The sequence below is a fragment of the Cygnus olor genome, chromosome 2 (genome assembly GCF_009769625.2).
Source record: "Cygnus olor isolate bCygOlo1 chromosome 2, bCygOlo1.pri.v2, whole genome shotgun sequence".
Lineage (NCBI taxonomy): Eukaryota > Metazoa > Chordata > Aves > Anseriformes > Anatidae > Cygnus > Cygnus olor.
Genome location: NC_049170.1, coordinates 116,450,991 through 116,476,635, shown reverse-complemented (window position 1 = coordinate 116,476,635; position 25,645 = coordinate 116,450,991). Strand labels below are relative to the sequence as shown.

Below are 25,645 nucleotides of genomic sequence, written 5' to 3'. Positions count from 1 at the left end.
GGGGAGCAGGAGGTCCCATATGTTTCAGGGAACTCTGAGGTGTCCCATAATGCTCCCACCTCACCTGTTCCTCCCAGTACATTAGTTCCTTCCTTGTCTGCTTTGGCTGCTGATCATTTTGGGGTTGCTTTCTGCCTGATTTCTCTCTCCTTTTTCTTATCTTAAAGTACCAGAAATGTTCTATTAGATGTCTTTTAGATAAAAACTATTGCATGGTAGGCAGCTTTAAGCTGGGGAATAAACAAAAGTGTCATAAATTACTAAAAGCTGAAGATGCCATGCTAGGCTGTTTTCCCTATACAAGAAACTCCATCATTATTATTTTATTAACTTTTATAACTTGTTATAATGTGAAAACTGAAAGCCAGGTATTCATTCTAAGCCATCCTGAGCCCTCATCTCTTTTCCTGGCATTTTTAATGTAATTTGTCTTGATTCATTTCCTTCTTTCTTTCCTTCTTTCCTTCCTTCTTTCTTTCTTTCTTTTATAACATTTCTATCTGTAGAACAGTTATCCTTTTAAACATTTTTTTTTTTTTGCATCTACTAGTGGTACAATATGTCTGCTCTTTCAAGATAATAAATCATTGTTTTTCTCTCAGTACTACACATCAGTAGTAAACAGCACTAAAGACATGGGAATTCCCCTACTAATTTCACCAGATTCAGATCTGGCTTTGAGTTATTTCTCCCTGAGCTGCAGAAAGCCCTGTTGGGGTCATTTCCTCGGTAAAGTCTGAACTGTCACAAACATTCCAGCCAAAGTTTCTATAAAACTCAAGCTTTTTCTATAGTGAAAGTTAACTGTGCTCTGATTTGGGCATTTGTCTTAATGCTTGTCTCACTCATACTTAAGCTCATTTCTTTTTGGTTGTAATAGCCACTTGATGATGCCAGTTAGAGTTCCTTTTTCCTCAGGCTCCAACTCATTAATTTTCCAGAAACGTGACAAGGGAATGTGCTACAGCACTAAGGCCGCTTTCATTGCTTTTCCCACAGTCATGCATGTTGGACAGACAGCTTGGACTACAGCTGTCTGGAAAAGCACTCTAAAACATCTCAATTTGAAAAAAGCAACCATGGGATAACCCTCTAAATGTATCACACAATCACAGAATCATATAATAGCTGAGGTGGGAGGGAACCTCTGGAGGTCGTCTGGTTCAACCCATCTGCTCAAACAGGGACACCTACAGCAAGTTGCCCAGGATAAATGTCCAGGTAGCTTTTGAAGACCTCCGAGGAGAGAGAACCACAACCTCTTTGGGCAACCTGTGCCAGTGCTCCGTCACCTCCACAGGAAAGAAGTGCTTCCTGATGTTTAGACAGACTCCTGTGTTCCAATCTATGCTCATCGCCTCTTGTCCTGGCACTGGGCACCACTGAAAAGAGCCCGGCGCCATTCTCTTTGCACCTCCCTTCAGGTATTTATAGACCCTGATAAGATCCCCCTGAGCCCCCTCTTCTCCAGTTTAAACAGTCCCAGCTCTCTCAGCCTCTCCACATAGGAAAAGTGCTCCAGTTTCTTCATCATCTTGGTGGCCCTACCTTTCTGGTATGTCCAGGTCTCTCTTGTACTGGGGGGCACAGAACTGGACCCAGCACTCCAGGTGTGGCCTCACCAACACCTGAGTAGAGCAGACGGATCATCTCTCTTGACCTGCACAGCCCTCTGGTGAGTCAGCCACTTCCCCCAGTTTCGTGTTATCTGCACATTTACTGAGGGTGCACTCCACCACACAGTCCAGATCATTAACGAATATTCTAAACAAGGCTGGACCCAGTATTGACCCCTGGGGTACTCCACTCATTAGTGGCCTCCAAGAAGACTTTGTGCCACTGACCACTACCCTGTGAGTCTGGATGTTCAGCCAGTTTTCAATCCACCTCACTGTCTGTTCATCCAGCCCATACTTCAACAGCTTCTCTATGAGAAGCTCATAGGGGACAGCATCAAAGAGTTTACTGACGTTCAGGAAGACAATATCTATGCTGACTGCCCCTGATGATTTTCTTTTCTTTCATGTGCCTGGAAGTGGTTTCCAGGATTAGATGTTCCATCACCTTCCCAGGGATCAAGATAAGACTGACTGGCCTGTAGTTTCCTCGGTCCTCCTTCTGGCCCTTCTTGAAGGTGGGAGTGACATTTACTTTCCTCCACTCTTTGGGCACTTCTCCCAGTTGACACAATTGAACAAAGATTATGAGGGTGGCCTCACAATCACATCTGCCAGTTCCTTTAGCACTTGTGGGTGCACCCCATTGGGGCCCATGGATTTATGAATGTCCTTGGTTTGCCCCAAATCAAGGAAGTTTCTTAAATTAATGACTAGCACATGTCAGTATATTTTCCACAGTTTTCTCAAATGTAGTATTACTTGTGTCATAGCTTGTTCTGCGATGTTTCATACCCAGTCATTAGCCTGTTTCCCTCTGCTCAGTGTAGCTAATCTAAAGCTGCCTGCTTTGATGTGGTGATTAGCAGACATAGAACATGCTGAGATGTAAATTCATGCAATTACGTTGTTACACATAGGCAGTCTTTTGCATTCTCTGGTTAGTGGAGCATTTGCTTTTTTTTTTTTTTTAATTATTATTTTTAAAGTGCTTATCAGCAAGACAGTTTTCACGGAAGAAGGGAAAATATAACTTGTGTACTGTAACTACTATATCTATTTATCATCTATTTCAGTATCTTCCTAATGGCAATTCTTCTTTTTAAGATGAACTTAGAGGTCTGCAGAGAGAAAAAATAGTTTGTGACCTTCTAGCTTTCAAAAAAGCAAGTACCTTTTCTACCACTGTCTATCACACTCCTCACAGTTGTTCCGTTACATTTCTGCTTTCATGTTTGAAGTTTATTTGTGTTTAAGTTAGGAAATGAAAGTGATAACTAGAAAATGGTTGGGTCAGTTTTAGTAACTTACTTGCATAAATAAATCTCTGTTGACTACGGCACTAGTCATGAGTCTCTTCTTAGATACCCATGCAAATTAACTCAATAACATAATATAACTTAAAAACACAATAGTAACAATGAGAGGTGAAGGGAATCCCAAATCAAAATCCGGTGTATGAGTGCACATTAATTTCAGGAGTTGGTTCCTGAAAGTTATCAGATCCAAATACTTTAGCTTTCCTAACTGGAGTCAAGCATTAACTCAGTAATCTGAAGCTCAGTACTTAAGTTTTGGTTGTTTCCAAGAGCTGAAGTTTAGACGCTGCTATTGGAAGCAGAATGTGGATGTAAGAATGTCTCAAGTGATTAATGTGTAATTAATAATAGAGAACAATTGTATACAATTTGCACTTAGCTATTTTAACTTGTATATAATTCCTATCAAACCTGCAGAGCTTGTAAAATAACACTGGCTCTCACAATGCATTAGGTGCCTGGAAGCGCTCGCAGGCCCTGAGTAATGGTTCTTAATTGATTTTGTTTCTGGATAGATTCCCTTCGGCTAATGGGATCTCAGCCGTGATGTGCATGACTTCAACTCTCCATCGAATTGCATGCAGCAAAGGTAACGCAAGGTGTCAAGCCATATGCTTGCAGGCATTCGTAGCTGAAAGGCAACTCCACATTTTTCCACAGCCTCTTGCCCACAGCAGTGCCTCCCTTCTCTGGAAACCAGAAGGAGCAGCACAGCAGGATAGGGTGGATCTCTGGTGCAGGTGCTTAAACAGAGTTTAATATGGTTGGACTGGATGGTCTTGGAGGTCTTTTCCAACCTTAATGATTGTATGAGAGAGATGCAGTATGCGAGTTGTTGCTTGCAACAATGCCAACAAAGTCTTCGCTCCTCAGGATCACCGGTTTCTGAAGCACGTTAGTTTAAATGACACCGTCCTGCACGCTGACTTCGCGGGCACGCCTTGGCGCGTCCTACAACCACCGCACCTGCAATACAGAGCCCAGAAGAAATTCGCTAACCAGAAAACCAGTTTCAGGACCCACCAGAAAACCAGTTTCAGGGCCCACCAGAAGACCAGTTTCAGGTCCCACCACTGCAGTGCCCCCTGAACCACAGCCCAGGGGAAACGAAGGGCTGTGCGAGACAGCGGCGGGGAGGCCGGGGGGGGGGCACGGCTGGGCTGAGGGGGGGCTCACGGGCCCGGGGCCACCCCCGTAGGGCCGGTCAGGGCCGGGTACGGCAACCGAGGCCCGCCGGCGGGGGGCAGGCCCCGGGAGCCGCCCCCGGTGCCCGGCCCTCCGCCCTCCGCCCTCCGCCCGCCCCTGGCGGCCCGGCCCGGCCCGGCCCTGCCTTCCCCGCCCGCTGCGGCGCGATGTGGCGGCGGCGGTATGTCAGCGCCCGGCAGCTGGACGGCTTCCGCCACTACAAGGTAACGGAGAGAGCCGGGGGGACGGAGGGAGCCGGGCTGCACCCCCCGCCCCGGCTGCCCCCCGCATCCCGGGGGATGGAGGGGCAGGAGCCGGGAGGGGATGGCCGGGCGGCGGGGCCGGGTGGCAGCGGAGGCAGAGGAGTCTCGGGGAGCCTTCACGAGCCCCTTTTTGCAAAGAAAGGGGGCGAGGAGTGGCTGTAAATCCGCGTTTCTGCACGGCACCGGGTGCGGGTGGTGCTCGCCCGGTGCCGTGCACGGGCTCGGTGCGGGAGCGTGCTTCGGCTTTGGGACGTAAATCAGAAAGGCAGATGAAAGCTGACTTTAAACGGGTTGGAATAAACCTCGTGTTTGCAAATAACAGGCCTGCAGGATTCAAACGTCTCATTAACTGTTTAGATTTACCTGTTAGATTTACCTTACTGGATTTACCTAGGAACTACGTAGATTTACTGACATTTGCCACCACGTTACAGGTGTGTGCGGTGCTACCCGGGTTTTGTTCCCAGGACACAGCCCGTGCCTTGCAGGGGGTGTCAGCGGAGCTGCGGGTGCCCGGGATGTGCAGTGCCACCCCGCTGACATACCTTCACCCCGTGCCCTGGCACAACCACGGGGGACAAGGGCCATCCCCCAGCCAACCTCGTATTTTAGGCTCAGTTTCCCGAAGCAGCCCCACCTTGCGCCCCCCGTGCTTCTTGCTTCCAGCACGCGCCCTGCCAGCCTTGCCTCCAGCTCCTCGGGGCTCCCACCTTGCCCTGCTCGCTGCAGAGGGAATTATCTGGGAGCAGCCGTGCTTGCGAGAGCCTCCGCAAGGTCACTTAGCAGCAACTGGTTGTGCCAGCAGCTTGTTAAAACGTACTAACCTGTCTGGGCGTCTGCCGTGTCAGGGGGATAAAACACGCTGCAGGCTGCATCTGGCTGCTGGCTCCGAGTTACGCAGGCCCCTGCTTGAACGGTGGAGCCACGCTCTTGACTGAGGTTACCAGAGGAAAAATAACAGGCTATTTTTAGCCTAAACAGACATAATAGTTTCGGGATTAACTCTCCTGAAACATTTTGAGTTTGTAGTACAAATACAAGGAATTTGTGTTACATTCTTCCTTATCGCTTGAGTAAAAGTAGCTGCAAACACATGCAGATGGGAAGAAGCATAATACCATTTTCTTTTAAACTTGTAATCATTGTATACTACTTCAGAATTACAGGGCGAATCATGACCTGTACGCAGAATCGCATATTGCAACATTTTAGTTGAGCGTATTCAAATTACTTTGGTTTCTCAGAAGCTCTGGAAAATATGTTGATAGTTTTCTTAAATCATAGGAATCAGCCAACACACTTGAGAAGTATCAGTTAAACTGTGCTTTGAAACACTAGGGTAAGTACGGGTTTTAGAAAAGTGAGATCAGACGGTGACTTCTTTATTATCTCAGGTGGCTTGCGACCGGGACATCCAGAAATCCACAAACCCAAATGATACAGGCTACACCCAGAGGAACACAGCTGCGTGAGGTCAGCGCCGCTGAGCTGGTGGGGTACTGCACCACCTTCCTGGTGCTCCAGGTTGCAGGAGGAGGTGGCAAAGCAGGCGATGGCAGCTCTGCCCCTGAGCTGCCCTGCCTGTTCCTGGAGTGCAGCTCACAATGGGTTAAAGCCCCTGGAAAATGCAAGGGGAATGCAGCCAGGAGAGGCAAGGAGAGCTAATCACTGTCACCATCTCCTCTCCACCTCCTCTCCTCTCCTCTCCCTCCCATGCCCAGGGCTGCTGCCACAACCAGAGCTTTGTTCTCACCCCTCCCAGGCCTGAGACAAGCTCTTATTGCCCTCTGGCTGCCGTCTCCCCCGTTCTCCCCTTCATCCAGGGCCTCATCCTGCTCCTCCACCTTCCCAGCCCTGCTGAGGAGAACGCTCTGCCTTTGATGCTGAGTCAACAGGACTGGCACTAAACTCAGCTTACTGTGCCCAGCACACACCAGTTTCCTCTTTTTGCACCCACCTGGGTATCTCTGTAGCACGTTTCCTGGTGGACCCAGACCTACAGTACAGTGGAGGGTTGCATAGGTTGGCCCTGTGAAGAGCTAGGTAATCCCTGGAAGGATTTATTAGCACATGCTCAATATTGAGCTAAAACACTCTTGCTTCAGACCTGAAGCGTGCCTAGGAAACTAGATGGAGGCATCCGTCTCTCTGTTGTGCACTATGTTGCAGCATTATATTTGCACTAACATCAGTGGCTCAATATGATCTGCACATTGCACAATTTCTCCACCAACAACTGGGAGCCGATCACAACACAGCTCGAACGACTAACGTGTAATCAGTTCCATTTCACAAAGGTAGACCTTGCATGAATAAATTACTTGGTGATTTTCAAAATCTTCACACAGCTGAACTCGTTTCTTTGCCATGAATGCCTCAATTGTACGCCTTAGCCACTTTCTGTCTCCTGCTCGCAGTCGGAGGAGGGTCTTGGCAACAAAACCAGTACAGTTCTTTGCAAAGGGAATGGCAGACCTCATGAATGCAAAGACTTCAGCACCCTTTAGCATCATCAGGTGCGAGCATATTTTAGCGAGCATTTTAGTTTAGATCAGCAGTATGCATTTAAGCAAGTTTTTCCTCATTGACAAGCTTTGGTTCACATCACAGAGCCATCCTGGAGCACACAAAATCAATTCTCTTTGAATGACCCTAAAGCAGATGTATTAGGAACAAACTGGTACGGTTATGAGTGTTCAGCCCATGGAATTGTGCTGGAACCATTTTGGTGTAAAACCTTCCGAAATCCTTATGACATGAACATAGATCCTCAGTGCCAGCTATTTTACTTGCTATTTCGCTTTATATATATATATATACTCCTGTTGGTCTACTCCGTATGTGAGCGAGGACATAGCCGTTCAGAGATTGTTCTGGTTGAAAGTGTGCAGTGAACAGGTGGAGGTGTGACAATAAGACGGATGCAATCCTAGGTGTTGCTGCTGCAATAACTCTTCCTTGTAGTTGCCTCTGGGGCAGATGGGCACGTACTGATTTCAGGACAATTGCAAGCACAGGAGATTTGCAACTGTAGAGCAGAATAAGCCAATACCCGGACTTTGTGCCGCTGCCTAGCATCTGGTGTGACATGGCTGAAATGCTGCAACCAGCTGTAGCTATAGGACTTGGATCGTGTGATTTCTGCTGTTAGATTTGTTACCAACATTTTGCAGTTCTAGAGAAGCACCCATGGAATTTATGAAAATTGCATTTTCTGTCTGTTTGGATTTCTGTTGGAAAGATGCAGTTTTGAGATAGCCACGTAATGAGTACAAATAAAAGCAGAATTTGGTTCTTTATTTTTGTGCTCCTCACTAGAATTGAATATCATAGAATCATAGAATATCCCGAGTTGGAAGGGACCCATAAGGATCACCAAGTCCAACTCCTGGCACTGCACAGGTCTGCCCAAAGTTTAGACCATGTGACTAAGTGCACAGTCCAATCTCTTCTTAAATTCAGACAGGCTTGGTGCAGTGACTACTTCACTGGGGAGCCTGTTCCAGTGTGCGACCACCCTCTCGGTGAAGAACCTCTTCCCGATGTCCAGCCTAAACATCCCCTGCCTCAGCTTCACACCGTTCCCACGGGTCCTATCACTGGTGATAACAGGGAATAGGTCACCTGCCTCTCCACTCCCTCTCGCGAGGAAGTTGTAGGCTGCGATGAGGTCCCCCCTCAGCCTCCTCTTCTCCAGGCTGAACAGGCCCAGTGACCTCAGCCGCTCCTCATATGTCAATGTTAACATGTATTGTTAATATGTAATATTATATTAATATAATAATATGTTAATGATAATATGCTAATAATGCTAATTTGCTAATAATGCTAATATGTTAATGTGGAGCTCTTGTTGCCATTGCCTGTTCCTTTCACTGTGATTTTAGGGTTTCCCCTGCAAATCTGCCTTGAATCGGCTTTTCTACAGTACATTTGGGCTGAGGTTTTCCAAGACAAAAAACTTGCACTCCTCATCATATTTCATGATAAATGAGATCCAAGAAAAAGGTACATGAGCTTGACTCAAAGAATAGGCTCAAAGAATCGGCTTTGCAAAGCATCATACAAAAATCAGATGTGATATTACAAATTCAATGGCTCTGTGTCCAGGTGGAGGCTGGTGACGAGTGGTGTCCCTCAGGGATCTGTCTTGGGACCGGTGCTGTTTAAAATCTTTACCAATGACACAGACAGCGGGACCCTCAGACAGAGTGCACCCTCAGCAAGTCTGCAGGTGACACCAAGCTGAGTGGTGCAATCAATACAGCAGAAGGAATGGATGCCATCCAAAGGGATCTGGGCACACTAGAAAAGCGGGCCCATGTGAACCTAATGAGGTTCAACAAGTCCAAGTGCAAGGTGCTGCACCTGGGCCGGGGCAATCCCAGACATGAGCACAGACTGGGAGAAGAGCTCACTGAGAGCAGCGCTGCAGAGAAGGACTTGGGGGTTCTGGTGTAGACGAAAGGCTCAAGATGAGCCAGCAGTGCGTGCTTGCAGCCCCAAAGGCCAACTGCGTCCTGGGCTGCATCACCAGAGGGGTGGCCAGCAGGGTGAGAGAGGTGATTGTGCCCCTCTGCTCTGCCCTTGTGAGGCCCCTCTTGGAGTGCTGCATCCAGGTCTGGTGCCCCCAGCACAAGAAGGATGTGGAGCTGTTAGAGCAGGTCCAGAGGACGGCCACAGAGGTGATCAGAGGGCTGGAGCACCTCTCCTCTGAAGAAAGACCGAGAGAGCTGGGGGTGTTCATCCTGCAGAAGACAAGGCTCTGGGGAAACCTCATTGCAGCTTTTCAGTAGTTAAAGGGGGCTTATAAAAAAGATGGAGAACAACTTTTTACTGTCAGATAATGATAGGACAAAGGCGAATGGTTTTAAACTAGAAAAGGATAGGTTCAGATTAGAGGTTAGGAGGGAATCCTTCACTCAGAGGCTGGTGAGGCACTGGCACAGGCTGCCCAGAGAAGCTGTGGGTGCCCCATCCCTGGAGGTGTTCAAGACCAGGCTGGATGGGGCTTTGGGCAACCTGGTCTGGTGGGAGGTGTCATGGCAGGGGGTTGGAACTTGGGGATCTTTAAGGTCCCTTCCAACCCAAGCTGTTCTATGATTCTGTGATTCTATGATCCTATGATTCTATGATCATATGATTCTATGAAATTAAGGTCAAAAGTGCCACATTCTCACCTGGCATGTCTACAGTATTCCTGCCATTTAAGATGTTTTTTAAGGTCTGAGCTCCCTGTGCAGAGAAGGGGACACCAAATGAGGTGTATGTGATTTCATTTCAGTGAGACTTCCGATACTGTCCCACATTCTCGTAAGTAAACTAGGTAGAGGTAACTAAGATGAAATCAGCATAAAATGGAAACATATTCCTCTAAGGAGTAATTTTAAGTTCCGTGTCAAAGTAGGAGGATATATCAAATAGAGTCCTACCTACAGAGCTGTCTCTTTGTCCCAGCTCCATTACTGTTCAATACTTTCATTAATTGCCAGAACAGAGAATACTCTTGTAAAATTTTCATGTGACACCAAGGAACTTTGAAGAATAGGCTTATGATTTAAAATGTTCTTGAGAGAGGGATATATAATGGCCAGAAATCAATATGGTAAAATCCAGTAAGTAAGTTACAATGCTTAAGGGAAAGAAAATCAGCATTTCAAACGTAAAACAATAGACAGCAGACTGCAAAACTGATACCTGGGGATCAGTGTGTCAGCAGTGTTGTAGCTGTTCTAAACAAGAGAAAAATGTTCTTAAGTGTGAAGTGTCATAGATATGTCAAAGGGGTTACATATACAGCTGTTCTTGAGGTACCACCCAGATATCAGCTGGAATAGTGTGCCCTGCTTGCTTTGGCACACAGTTTACAGTCCACAAAATGGCTTTAAAAATATTAAGAGACCTAGAAAACACAAACCATGAGAAATTGTCTTAATACAGTAGGAATAGGAGAATAACAGCTAGTTAATCTTCATGCATGTCCTTTTAAAGAAAGATAATATGCAAGCTTTGGCTGCACAGAGAGAAATTTAAGTTAGATGCTGTGTCAGCCTTGCATTGATAAGGGCTGCTAAGCACTGGAATAGCAGGTACTGGGAGGGGTTGTGTAATCATTTCATCGGTCTTAAGAAATGGTTTGATTTCTCTTAGGAGGATGTAAAACCTAGTGCTTAGTGTTAAAAACCAGTTGCTTACCACTTTTTTAGCAAAGTTTTGGCTGACGCATTTTATTTTAATTTTTCGACATGGTTATTTATCACAAGCAATTGGAAGGCTCATTACCTCATGGTAACTCGATCTACTTCCTGAACGTCTCATAAATGTGATCCTGCATTAGATGAAAGCCCTGGACTAGGAGACCTCCCAAGTTACATCCCAGCCCTCGTTTTGGTGAGTTAGAGGAACAGTATCAGGTCTGGTGATAATGTTTCAAGGTTTGATGGTTCCTCTTATGCCCACATATAACAAAAGAGCAAAGTGTGTTTAGTATAGTACAGTGGATCACCTTGTGTAAATCCAGGACTAGACTGCTGTGAAAAAAAGTACAAGACTCGATTTCTGTTAAGTCTTTATGCATTTCTGAGTCTACCTGTATACTTAAGAGATTTAGAAACGTAATAGATTCTGCTCACGTTGCCTGAATAGGAGTTTTGTTTTCAACTCCAGTAGCATAAGAATTTTACATGATTATAAAAATCTAGAGCAGGAGACTTTCACTTGTACATTTATCTGGAACTTCTTAGGAGACACTTAACACTCTTCATGGTTGGGCATGGATGGCTTCGTGTACAATGAGTACAGTGTTTATTACACAGTGTTTTTGCAGATGGTATTTTTAGTTTCTTTTTCCCAAATTTTAATTATGAATATTATTTTAAAACAGCTCTCACCAGATTTATCAGCTGTAGTTAGTTTTTTAAACCACCTCAGTTTAATAAGGAATTTCACTGTCTGAGGCCCTGAAAAAGATTCTCTCAGAATAACGTTTTCCACTTCCCATAAAATCGGTGAGTCAGTCGTTGTCTCACAAAGAAAATCTTGCAGTCATCTTCATACTAACTAACTTGATGAATGACCTCAGCAGGCTGGAGCACTGGGCTGCCAAGAACCTTGTGCAGTTCAAGAAGGAGAGGTGCGAAGTCCTGCCCCTGGGGAGGAAGAACCCCAGGTGCCAGCACAGGCTGAGGGCACCCAGCTGGAAAGTCACTCTGCAGAAAAGGACCTTAATGTCCTGGTGGACACCAAACTGAACATGAGCCAGCATTGTGCCCTTGCTGCTAAGAAAACTAACTATATTCTTGGCTGCATCAGGCAAAGCAGTGACAGCAGTTCAAGGGAGGTGATCTTTACCCTCTACTCAGCACTGGTGAGGCCACACCTGGAGTGCTGGGCCCAGTTCTGGGCCCCTCAGTACAAGAGGGATGTGGACATACCAGAAAGGGTCCAAGGTAGGGGTACAAAGATGAAGAAGTGCCTGGACTCTCCTATGAGGAGAGGCTGAGAGAGCTGGGACTGCTCAGCCTGGAGAAGAGGAGGCTCAGGGGGATCTGTAAACACTGGAAGGGAGGGTGCAAAGAGGACAGAGCCAGGCTCTGTTCAGTGGTGCCCAGTGCCAGGACAAGAGGCCATGGGCACAAACTGGAGCACAGGAGTCTGTCTGAACATCAGGAAGCACTTCTTTCCTGTGGAGGTGACGGAGCACTGGCACAGGTTGCCCAAAGAGGTTGTGGGGTCTTCTCCTTGGAGATCCTCAAAAGCTGCCTGGACATGGGCCTGGGCATCCTGCTCTCGGTGGCCCTGCTTGGGCAGAAGGTTGGACCAGACAGCCTCTAAAGGTCTCTTCCAACCTCAATCATTCCGTGACTCTGTGAGTTGGAAGACTGGGAGTATAATTAAATTTGGTGAATAATATGTAAAATAAAACAAATCATTCATTACTCTTATGTTTTCTCTTGCTATATGCATGTGTAGAAGAGTCATAGTCTAACTGAACTACGTAACTCTGAAAGACTGTCTTCGTAGGCCCATGATTTCATATTCCTCATCCTGCTGTAATGGTAGCTGAGATCATAATGTGGTTACCAAGAGCTCTGTAAACATTATTTTCCTTATACATATCAAATGCTAATGCTAGTGAGTCAGCAACATAATGAAACCATATCATAAAGATGTTGCATTTGATATTACCTGCTGCTGGACTTTTTCCCAATGATGGTGTAATTGTACATATTTTTGAGTGCTACATTACACCCATGAATTTACAAAGGTTTTCTGTTCATGAGATCACTTCTGGGGCAAATACTCTGGATATAAATTGTTGTATGCCTTGCTGAGTCTCATAAAAGTGCAAATAACAACCACATAATTTCATTTTATTGCTTATCAAGAGATGTTAGTGTTCTGAAATGCTTACTGTTTTTATGTGGTGTATGCGAGGCTATGCTTACATACACATTTATGTATTTGTATGTATTTTTGTTTATTCATCTGTGTTTTAACAGAAGACTAATTGATAACATGAATCTGTGAATTGGATATGGACTATTTGTTTTAAAACTAGGGGAGCCATTCTTTTACAAGGGTTCTTTTGTAGAGGGAGGAATTGAGTTTTTGCATCTTTCTGTGAAGTATCGCCTCTCTTTTATGCGTCAGCATACTGGATCACACAACCACTTAGCACATGTGGTACATAGCCTCTGCTTATCACCCCTCATGAAAACTGCAACCCACTGTTATCTGCTTGCCCTTTTGGGCCTAGAGCAGTTTCTTTGGGTTCCCCAGAGGTTTGGATACAAACCCTGGCAGAGCTCTAGCTGGGTGGGAATTCTGGCTACTGTTTGTGCAACGCAAGTGTTTGTACACATACACAGAGATATAGCACAGAATCCTAATGTCATTTCCTTTTGCTGTCTGTCAAATACAAGTGTACACAAAAAATGCACAGAAATCAACTTCCTTGCCATGTCAGGGCATATTTGAATAGGAGTGGTTAAGGATCTTTTTGTGGAGTTCCTTGAGAGTGGGCAAGCTTGTTTTTTAGCAGGGTTTGTGCTTTTGCCAGTCTAGGCTAGCCTCTAGCTTTACAGCAGCAAATTTGCACCTGCCTTCTGTTATCCCTTGCTCAATATTTGTTCATATTTCTGGGTTCTCTTCTATAATTTTCTCTTCTTTGTTAAGTGTTTGGACATGTTCCATTACACAAACCCTTCACCTGAAGACAAGATAGGCAGCACCCTTAACTACTGTTGATTGAAAAATGGTTGCTGACTTTCAGCATTACCCCTCTCCACCTCTCCCTGGTTTGGGTAATGAATTGGAATTGAGTGTATTTGGATAATGAATGTCAGTAATGGATTAGATCTATCTTATCTCACACATTGAGCAAGAACTTAACTCTTGGGGCCAGCATGTTATGACTTCTTGCCCCAATATGTGCTTTTCTGTCAGTAGTAGTGTGGCCCTGCTGTCTCTCACAGATCCCACATTTCAAGCATAGTCAGCAGACCAGGCTATCAGCCTCTTACTCCCGGCAAATGGGACTGTGGGAGGCAGGAAGCTGAACGTGAGCCTTCAGTAAGCCCTGGCAGAAAAGAAGGTCAACAGAATCCTGGGTCATATTAACAGTAGCATAGCCTGAGGGGAGTAATTATCCCCCTTTACTTGGCATTTGTTAGGCCTTATCCAGAATACTGCATTCAGTTTTGGTCCCCCAGTACAAGAAAGACATTGACAAACTGGAGCAAGTTCAGTGGAGGACCACCACGATGGTTGGGGCCGGAGCACTTCCCTCATGAGAAGAGGCTGTGAGACTGGTGCTTGGTTGGGCCTGAGATGAGTCAGCTCCAGGCACACCTAACACCAGCCCCCCAGTGCTGAACTTCTGAGGTCCCTTCTGACCCGAATTACCCTGTGATCCTAACCCGCGATTCTGTGAAGGAATGATGAAGGGTGAAGGAGGCAACGGCACTGCTCTGCAGACAAGAGGACGGGCCGCTAGCAGGCATGACTCCCTGATTGCAGCCTGTCCCGACCTACAGCTCCACGTGCCCCATGGCATCACGGGTATGTGTTCATACAGATCTCCATTAAATGACAGGATGTGGCATGTGGCCTAATGCATGTGTCAGAATTCCTGAAAATGGGGAGGGAGGTCTGAACGATGACTATACATCTAGAAAGTATCCGTAGCACAGCAGTTTATGTAATAACAGCTTCCTAACGTCTTAGTAATATCAACCAGAATTGTTGAGTTGTCTAAATCATCACACTGTGATTTGAGCATTTTACTAGGAATAATTTAAGGATAAGTATAAGGATAACTTAATCATATTTCTGAACTGTGAGTATGCATAGGCTAATGGAATAAAAGGGGAGAAGGTCAGGGCACAGAGGACCTCCCAGGAGCACAGCTTGGGCAGCCTCTCTTCTCTCACCATGCAGCTGCATCCAGCACGACCATCAGATAACAGAGCCCACAGCCTCAGGCCCTCCAAAGAGACAATCATTTGTGTCTGAGAATGTGATTGCATGCTCCCCACCCCCTGCTCTTCTCCAGGCTAAATTACAAACCCTTTTCTTCAGTTTCTACTTGTGTGTTATAGGCTTCAGCCCTAGATGTCTTAGAGGCTTATACTTCCTGGTCTTAGGTATCAGTGACCTAATCAAAGTATAGATCTATGGACGGGGGGGAAAGGCAGGGTAGTCCAAACTAAGCAACTGGACATACAAAATCTGAGTCATTTATTTATGAATAATTAACTAAGTGATGGTATAACATAAAGTAATTTCATTATTAGAAGTACCGGACTTGTGCTTTGGAGTATATCAGCACTTTTAAACTGCTGAACATTTGGAATTTATTTGGCATCCACGATGTTGTATAGCTGTCTTGTTGTTGTATAGTTTACTTCTTTCCCTTTGTGAAACTTTTATTAAAACCCAAGACTCTGTCCTGTAACGTATACAAGCCTGTAAAAATACATATAAAGTACAATTAAAAACCTTGTGTTTAATGCATTCTAGATATCTGGAAGGTGGATGGAAAATTATTACCAGATGTTTCAGTGTTCACTTTAATTTTTTGTGTGGTTCCAGAAGTGCAAAATGCCGAAGAAGGAAAGTTTGTGTTGCATAATTATGAAATAACTTGCCCAGAAGGGAGAATTCTTACTGAGCTCTCTTAAATAACACCCGATTTATCCTTGAATTAGGAGGGTCATTTCTGTAGCTTAGGAAAACACAAAAACTCATCTGATGCAAAGGAGGATATACCTCACTTAATCCGTTACCGTTCCTCTTGTTGTCTTGTATGTTAGTTACCAATCTGGGTATGGTGACATTTTATAAGAAGGGAGGAGATGTGATAAATAATGCTGTAGGAGGGTATGTATAGCTGTTGGGTCGCTGTGATGGCTGGGGACATACCTCGGGGCTGGGGATATCAGGAGCCACCCAGGGTGAGCAGGACAGGGCCTGGCAGCCAGGACCCATCCCACCACCCTGGCCAGGAGCAGGGCAGGCCTGGGGACACCAGGGCAGTCCCAGCCCTGGGCATCAGGCACCTTCCTGGAGATAGAGATGGGTTGAGGTTGGGCCAGGATGTTGGCGCATGGGTAAGGGTAAGTCCCAGATCAGTGGGTCCATGGCCAGGTATAGGGCTCCCACTGAGAGATGCACCCAGAAAACTTGCAAGGGTAAACACTGTCAAGACTATGTGTAATGCCTTCTTCTTTATCCCAAATATTTTAAACAAAACTAATAGAATTTTGGACTGATATAAATCGTATCGGAGGGATAGTTGGGTAGTTAGTAAGACATTATCGCTTATTTAAATCTTTTTTTAATTTTTATTTCAAAGATATACCATTGAACATCAGGTTTTCAAAGCATTTCCATCAGCAGACCCCCCAAAATTTTCCAAATGACCAGGCCAGATGACAACCAGCTTGCGTTTATGCTTGACTGGGAAATGATCAGGAGATGTTCAGGTTCCATCGTTGAAATGTGCCACTGTACAAATGTTGTAGGAAACCACTCTGTGGAGTTACTATTTTCAATAGATAACTTACTGAAAGACCATAATTTTGCCTAAGTTAATTTTGAAAAGTTAATTTAGGAGGAGGATGAAATGATTTGGTCCATTCCTCTCTTTTTCATTCATTTTGAACGGATGTAAATGACTACAGGTTCAACATTCATTTAAATCTTTGATAACACTTTAAAAGTCTGATAACATTTTGAACCTGTTTTAGAGGGGGGGAACAAGATAATTTATGTTGAATAATGTACGTAGGGAGCTTATTGCATTTGAGCTTCTTTCATTTTGATGCCTCCCCAACAAGAAATATGAAGTACTTTATCCATGTACCATAGCCATAGGTTATCTCAATTCACCAAATACTCATCTTGAGGTAATGACATGCATGCGTAGAACTGCTCTGGTGCTTCTCAAGGCAAATACTGTTACCTTGTAGTAACTTCTTTGCATGTTCTCACCCTTCTTCATCATTCACTCTTTTGCCAGGCATTGCTAACAAATATACGCGCGCGCACACACACATATATATATATATTTATTTTTTTTTGGCATGGATAACACAAATACAATGAACACTTGACTTAAGAGGTGACATGGAGGTTACCCATGCCTGCAGGACCACATGCAGCACATGTATGCAGCTGTGGCTCTTTGATACTTGTGCCTGAGCTTGCTGAGTTTGCTTGCAGGAAAATGGCAGGCTTCACAATATTTATGTCCTTCATGTACATCCCTGCATCATTGTTAGATGGTTCTCATCTTTTCTGTGTGGGAACAGCTAGTGTGTTCTTCCATAGCAGGCATCTAATTTCGCATTAAATGTTGGAGGGATCACAGAACCTTCAATTCAATGTATTGCAACCGAAACCGTGATTGCGATCTGATATGTAGCTGTTTTAAACATTAGTTTTTCTGGGAAAGAAGCTTTCCAGCCTTTGCATTCTGGATAGACGTATTTATTTCCTTTTGCAAAAGTGAACTCGAGCATAAAGCTGAGCTAATTTGGGTGCCTTTATTTGAATACATTGGTACTGTTATTGCTTATACTTAAATTGTGTATACAAACATGACACTTCTAACAATATTGTGGCTGTATCCTTTGCTAGATACTCTTAGGGTGAATCACAGTCCATCTGTGCCTCAGTCTTGCAACATATACAATGGGGATAATAAAGCCTGTGCTGATTCATGAAGTTCTTGTGAATTTTAATGAACAGGTTGAATCAGCTGATTTCTGGGCAGGAATGTAAAGCATTGAAAATCTGTTGCTGCTAAGATGAAATTAACACCTACAGAGTCATTATGATGCTAGCAGTTCAGATGTAAACAATTCACAGCAGTTCTGCTCTGTATCTCAGAATGGATGTGGCTGTATTGCACAGTGCGGTGCTACCTGGAGTAAGACAACTTAAGTAACAGAGAAGCAATAGTCTGTTAGCATAATAACCAGCTTGAGTTAAAGTAAATATCTCCCAGCAAGTAATGCAGCTACATTTGTTGCAACTTGCTTTCTTTCCTGACTCTGAAGTTTGTGTAGATATATGTTTTATATTCTTCTTTTCGTTGTAGTCATTCCAAAATTTTATTCTTGGGATACCTCCATAGTGCAGTGCTGGAGAGGGCAAGGGACCCTAGTGAAGATCCAGATGCCTGCCTTGGTTAACGGTTGGCTCACTCTCTCGTTCTTTTTTCTTTTCCAGAAGCTGTCTCCAAGACAATAGCTTTGTTTTGGAAATAGTCCGTTCTGGAGGCATTATATGCCATTATGGGGCTTCCACCATCCTTCAGCACTCTCCCAACATGGGCATTTGGGCCTTTGAACATGCACAACATTCACTCTCCTGCTATGAAAATACCATATTACAGGGTTATGACGTGGTCTCCAGGTTGTTTCAGATACTTTGAATTGAGATGTACTTCTACTCAATGCTAACCATGTATTAGCTGTGCAGGACCAGGTAATGCAGCCCCAAGCCCCTCCACCAAGAGCAGTGAGGTGTGGATGTGACCAGTTTGCAGTAACAGGAGGTGTTGCCAAGCTGTGTGGATGTGAGCCAGAGGGTAACATTTGTCACACATTGAGCAGTGAAGTCCTTGGTCACGGAGACTGCTTTGGAGCCACTGACAGGCTGGCTCTGCTCACCCCCTGTGGACCAGTTGCCTCTTGTATTTTCCCATCTTTTTTCTCTTGCTTTGGCTCATTCTCTTTCCTCTCGTTTTCCTTGCTCACTTTTCTTTCCTTAGCCTGCATTTTCTTACTGTTTAAACCTTCATCCTCACCCCTGCCCTTTGCCTTACTCCCCTTGCCTTTCCTCTGAACAGCTCTGGCTCGATGCGCTGGAGCGGCTGGGTGGAGGTCAGCACAGGGAGAGCGTGTCCAACATGTGCTGCACACGTATGTGTGTGCGTGTCTGTGTGCATTGCCGTCTGTGTGTCCTGCCTGCCCTCTCCATCGTCCTCTGGTAGCAGCCATTGCTAACATGGAGAGGAAAAGCAGAAGACTTTCAAGGAGATATCAGCTATCTAAAAAAAAAAAAAAAAAGTAAACACCACCAGAAGTTATTTTTGAGCCTGGCAGTAAGAAGGAGCTGATCAATGCCATTTTTCCTATTCTCCTGCTACTGCCATTCCCTCCCAACTATTGCAACTTTCTTTTTGTAATAATTAATAGAAGCTTTCTGATTAACCCGAGCCCTTCTTCTTCATGTAAGTAAAAGGACAACCAAGACCCCTTTTCCAGTGCAAAAAGGGTTTGCCGGAGAGTGCTTAGCACTTGTATCACTTAAACACCTCCAACAGTCCTGTCCTCCACTTCTGACTTTTAACGTAAGTGCCCTGAAAATGTCCGAGTTATGCAGTAGCAAATGGCAGTACTTTTTTCACGTCATGTTCTGGTATGCTCTCACGTTCACGTTCATTGATCATAATGTGGGCATATTACCAAGTAATTTACTTTTATGGGAAGCTACAACGATTAAACTCCTGAGGATTTAATGACCTTGAGGTTAGTAGATTCTTTGGGGCAGAGCAAAGCGGAGTGTTAAACTGTATAGCAGCTTTTATTTGTTAAATATTGTTTTTGCCATGACAGAAAACTGGCAGAATGTTTTTTTTTTCCATGTATGTTCCCTTTGGTCTGACTAAAGAAAGTTACTGAATAGGGAAGAGCAAATTTCCATTCATCTTCACGCCTACTGAATGTTCTGTCCCCACCCAGAGGACCGCAGCTCGTCCACAGACGTAGAAATGACCGGGGAGCAGTGTGAGGGTTCTTGAAATGTCTCCAGATGACACAACCTGGCCATCATCCTCATTTTTTTTTTAGTAACAAATAAAGACTGTTTTGATCGTTGACTTTGGAAACCATAAAGGAAACAAAAGTTGACTGTGTCTTAAGTTTTCCAAAATGTCTCTGTGAGAAGAGAATCATTTTGAATAAATAAATTTTTTCCTTTTTCTCCTGGGAACAAGTAGTTGTTCTGGAAAGCCAGTGAGTACTTTGGGTAGAAAGCATCATTTTGCTGCTGTTATTTAACAAGGATTGTATGATTTTATTCATGACTCTGAAGGGCTGGGGTGAGGAGGAGAAGGAGAAAGCCAAAGGAGAAAGAGCAGGAGGCAAGGTGACATATTGTGCCTTCTTATTTAGGTATGGCTCAATCCACTGAGTTTGCTGGTCAGCAAGTTGTCACATACCTCAAGTAGTCTTCGAGTAACAGCTGAGGTGAGGTAACAAGCAATAGTTACAGGGAAACTTTGGTCTGATTCCTGGACACCTGCAACCTCAATAGCACTAATGAATACTTTGAATTTTCTCCCATTTTCAGTGGATTCCCTTAGTTCTCAGGTGAATTAAATACTAGCTGACTATTCTATTTGCATTGGGATTTTATGGCTTGGTGTTGTTGTTATTCTGGCATTAATATAAGCAAATCCTACATCCCAAATCAGACTGGGCTATTCATATGGAAGCTGTGCCATCAAAAGATCAATCAGTTGTAATAACAAGTGTTTGAAAGATAAAGTATAAAATACAGTATGTGGAGTTGCAAATAATAATAACATAATAACATAACAGTGAAAACTTTAACCTGCAAATTGATTGTGCTTATGTGATGTATTTCAGAATTTTAGTATATATTCTGGCAGAAAAGTTGTTGATGACGTAATTATGTCATGTTTTAAATATGGGTGGCAGCAGCAGAGAAAAATGATACACATAAGTGAAACTTCACATATCTTTAGAAAAAATAAGTACACTTCACTAAACTGTACGTTAATCTGCCCTGTCTGACCAGTAGCTGATAGGCGGTTTTTTAGATATTAGTCAGTATCTAAGAACATTCTTGTGTGGTGGCCCCCAGCACATGTTAATCCTGGAGAAGTTCATCCTGGAGAAGACAAGGCTGTGGGGAGACCTCACTGCAGCCTTTCAGTACTTAAAGGGAGCTTATAAAAAAGACGGAGAGCGCCTTTTTCTAGGTCAGATTATGATAGGACAAGGGGGAATGGTTTTAAACTAGAAAAGGATAGATTCAGATTAGAGGTTAGGAGGAAATTCTTCACTCAGAAGGTGGTGAGGCCCTGGCACAGGCTGCCCAGAGAAGCTGTGGGTGCCCCATCCCTGGAGGTGTTCAAGGCCAGGCTGGATGGGGCCTTGGGCAACCTGGTCTGGTGGGAGGTGTCCCTGCCCACGGCAGGGGGACTGGAACTGGATGGTCTTTAAGATCCCTTCCAACCCAAGCTGTTCTAAGATTCTGTTAATATGTATATGTTCATGACATATAGGTATGTTCTAAGTTTTACAGGTATGCTACATTTATTATCTGTGATCAAAACAATCACAAATTTAAAAATAACTAAGCAAATATTTTTTTTTTTCCAGAAAGTAATTTAAATACATCCTTTGTATGCAGATAGGAAAAGGAAATGTGGTAAAGCCCTCTGTAGGCTGATACCCTCAGGAGCTCAGAAAGATTGGATGAAAAGTCATAGACTGTGAACTCAAAAATGGAGGCAAGCTGCATTAATCTTTTGTCCTGCTGGCACTTGTGCACTGAAAGCTCTTTGACAACTGAGGTGTGCAGGTTAAGTGTGCGTGTTAAAGCATGGAGAGTGGGGATACTGAGATAAAGATTAATTTTGCCAGACCTCAGTCACCTAACAGGTGCCTAAGATTAAGATAAGTGTCTAGGCTCCTTTGATAATTAATTAGCTGAAACAGGTATTTCAAGAGTGTAGGCTCATCCCATGTGCAGTTGGCTGAGATAGGTAGATAAATGAACTATAGAGAGAACAAACAATGAGCTATTCGTTAAAGCTAGGTGAAATGAAAGCCATCATCAGCTCTTCCATGTGTGAACACCTTCGACAGATTGTGGTCTAATGAGTCACTATCTTACTCTTATTGCCCGCACACAACGTTTGGACAAAGCTGTGTACAGATATATGTGATTCTTTTTGGGAGTCTCATGCATCATGCTAACAACACACGCCATGTATGTTCTTTCAAATTCCATGAATTTCTGAAAGAATTGCATGTCCACCCCAATAAATATAGCTTCTGCTGCTGCAGACCTGCCAGTGCCCAAGAACTTGGCTGTGAACGACATTAGCCATGAAAATCATTCGTGTGCATATAGTTCTGGGTGTGTGCTCTGAAATCTGAAGGCAGGCTACGTCTTGATACTGTCCTCTGCGAGAAGGTAGACAACAGCAATTCAAGGCAGGCTGAGATTTCTGAAATACTTTGCAGAAGTTGCAGATATGCACTTACTGGAATTTTAAAAAATATGTAATATTTTTACAACTCTGTCCAATAGGAAAATTTTGTTGTGGTAATGAACTATGCTATTCTAGAACATATTTTTATGGTAATATTATCTTACATTAAGTAGCACAATGGAGATATGACTGTGTCCAAAGCTGTGTATCTCTGTGAGATAATATTCCATTTACAACCATATTCCATATGCACTATATTTTTTACACACGAGTAATGAACTGCTGCTGAGGCTATGCATTACTGATGGTGCAAATAAAGATATTAAATAAAAAATCTAAGAAATGCAGAGTCTCATAGGATAGCGTATAAAATGATTGAGAATTTAAAAGTAAAATGTGATTGCAGAACTGTTTGCCATTGTATCAGCCCAGACCTTTGATTTTGTACATAAAGATACTGGCAAGATAAATGTAAACCAGGTTGGTGCCATTAAATTAAATTAGAGCTGTAAGAATGTTCATCAGAATAAAATAAATTTGCACCAGTCACACCCAGAATTATTGTTCTTAGATGCTGAAGAGCATACAATGATAAAAAAAAAAAATGCATTGTTCAGTGCTTTGTTTTGCATCTGTGCTTTTTTTCCTTACAGTACAATGCTGTGGATACAAATCCTTTATCTGTGTATGTTATGCAGCCCATCTGGAACAAAATTATTAAGGTAAGGATCTTATTTAACAGAATATCACGTGATAATGTAAGAATTTATTTTAAGCACAAGGAGTATTTTCATTTAAAGGTACATATTGATTAATAAAGCTGAAATTAGGACATCCGTATAAAAGATAACAAATTACTGGACACATAGTTATCTGAGATGAATATGTGTGGATTTAGAGGTGGTTTTTTTTTGTGGGAAACAAGGTTTATTTGTTGTGGGTTTTTTTTGTTTGTTTTTGTTTTTTTTTTTCTTTTTCTGGTCATTATGCAGCAGGCATCAGTTTCTGTTGCATCTTTCATTAAACAGCTTTGCAGACATTAAAGGGTTTACTTAGTACATACTATTGTTGTACAGCATATGCCACCTAACAACAGCATGGCTTTATCTCTGTGCTGTGCAAGTGATTTTATGCAAGTGCTGTCTCATTTTCTCCCAAGGGTACTTGCTTTAGGGAGCTCGGCATTTCTCTAAGAAGCTGAAAATGAGAGCGGTTACCATGATCACCGTAACGACTGGGAGATGGCATCCCTTGAATGCATTATGATCTGCAGTTTTTAAAAATAAAACTGCTCACAATTAGCTTTGCTGTTGTTGGCAAAAGCAGAGGCTTTATCTCAAATAAATATAAACTTTATTGATCTTCAAGGAAGCAATAACTTCTGCACGTCTCTGAAATGGAAATCTTTAGAGTGGAGCAGACTTAAAGGAAAAGTATATGCAAGAAAAATGGATGCATGTGGTCTGCCATGTTTGGGTTTTATAATTCAGCTGTTGCTTATGCTTGGTACAGCAAGAAAATTGTAGTATCTCATTCATTACCTCAATGTAATTTCTTAAACTGTTCATATGTCCTAACTTCAGAATTAAAAAATAACCAGAGCCTGGTATAAAAGGAAGGCAATTCCAAGATGTGAAACTAAATTCAATAATTCAGTTAAGAGAAATTTGTTTCCATTCCCATCCCGATATAGAGGAAAACATTGAGGCAGAGAAGCTCCCCCAGCACTCAGGAGTCCTGTGCAGATGAGGCTTTACTGTGCAGTCATGCTCTGGTTTGGGAGATTCAAAAATATTTGACTGCTGTCAAACTGAAGAGAAAGTATCACCAGAGAAAAACTTCCTTTGGGGTTGAGTTCTTCTAACAGTTGCAGGGTTTTCCTGGCAGGAAAGCATCAATCTGCTTGACAGTCCCTATGGAGCATAGAGTGATAGGCCCCATGAGAAGTGTTTATATATGTTATATAAGCTTACATATGAGGTTTACGTGTCTTAAACCTCCTTAAATTCTAGCTGAGCAGTATTTTGTTCACTTCTTGCTGGAGGAGAACCCAAAGCAGAGCACAGGGCTGAAAGAGGGCGATCTGAGTGCAGAACCAAGGGCTGGAGCGGGTGCTGTCCTGTCTTTGGCTTCCCCATGGCAGCTTTGCCACCGTGTGTGAAACTATTAACACCTGCATGAAGCTATAGGGTAACAATTAACTTTCTCTACGTGCTCTCTAGAATTATTTTGATTATGCAACTATATTTATTCTTAATGAATTAATTCAATGCACAGTCCTTTTGCCTTTAATTAAGATTTGTGTTTTATAATAAAGCACCATCGCTTGCTATTTGATGGATAATGGACAGCATTACTTAGCTCCTATACTCACTGAACCTTCTTCCTGTATTTGTATTCATGAGAAATCACATTTGTGCAGGACAATAAGAGGAAAAGGAGGAAGTCCCCCTAGGATACACAGGTGTATGCCAGCTCCATTGAAGTCAATTAACCGACCCCCCAGTTGCCTTATGAACTTTGATTTTATCATTAGAATCATGCGTGAGTAGAATTTTAGTGGTCTCAAGTGACTTACTTAAAGAATATTCCAAGTTTCACCAGAGCCTTATATAAACACATGTACTTTACAGATTATTATCCACATAGGCAGTTGATTATATTAAAGCATTTGTTGTTTGGATTAAGGCTTTAAGCATGAATGACTGTGGACCCATTAAAAAAGAAATCAGTATTTTGTGGAACTATAAAGAACATTTTGCGAGAGAGCAGATGTTATTCTTCCCAGCGGAGCCTCTGGTTGTATTAATCATGTAGTGCATCAATGCATTAGACTTCTTCTGTCTGTTAATTAGATAATAAAGTTTGGAACGTGTTCTTTTGTAGGATACTAGGATACTGGTAAAGTCAGGCTGCGTTTTTCGAATATGTTTGAGAAGTTAATTTTCACCACCCTGTGATTTCTGAATTGTGAAATAGGGTGATGGTAGCGTAATGCTAACCAAAAGAATAATGGGCATTGACTATGACAAAAGGGATTTTGCAACTGGAATATTTTCCAAATACCTAGACAGATTAGGTCAGTTAGGGATCAAAACAATGACTAACTGGAGGAGAGGCTGTTTTCCTGAGGACTGATCTCTTGTAACTGTTTTTCATTGCAAGTCTGCCAAAGGGATTGCACATGTAACAACATGCTTTGATGGTTTCCTTCCTAAAATACAGGTTAGCAAGAAAGTGGGTTAAAATAATGTCTTCATGTTTGTACTGCATAAGTAGAAATTATTTCCCATAATAACTTAATAATGATATTGAGGCTATTTAGAATGGTGAACCTAATTAGAAAGCAGACATTTATGGCACCTCACTTTATTCAATTGACAACAATTATTATGAATCATATAGGAGAAATCAGTCATTTAAAACAATACATTGGATGGCATCTGTATATCCATGTAAATGGTTCACACAGGAGTTGTCTAGAGGCACTGTTTTGATCCC

At 43.3% G+C, this 25,645-nt stretch overlaps 1 protein-coding gene across 1 annotated transcript in view; it reads left to right on the top strand.

Annotated features, from left to right (window-relative positions):
• Positions 1 to 4,243: 4,243 nt before the first annotated feature.
• The window catches only part of LOC121066627 (ethanolaminephosphotransferase 1-like), a 57,934-nt gene continuing 36,532 nt past the window's right edge, over positions 4,244 to 25,645 (top strand). The window contains exons 1-2 of the mRNA XM_040550332.1: positions 4,244 to 4,344; positions 22,798 to 22,866. Coding sequence (XP_040406266.1) covers positions 4,288 to 4,344; positions 22,798 to 22,866 — 126 coding nt within the window. The 5' untranslated portion in view covers positions 4,244 to 4,287. The remainder of the gene's footprint in view (positions 4,345 to 22,797; positions 22,867 to 25,645) is intronic.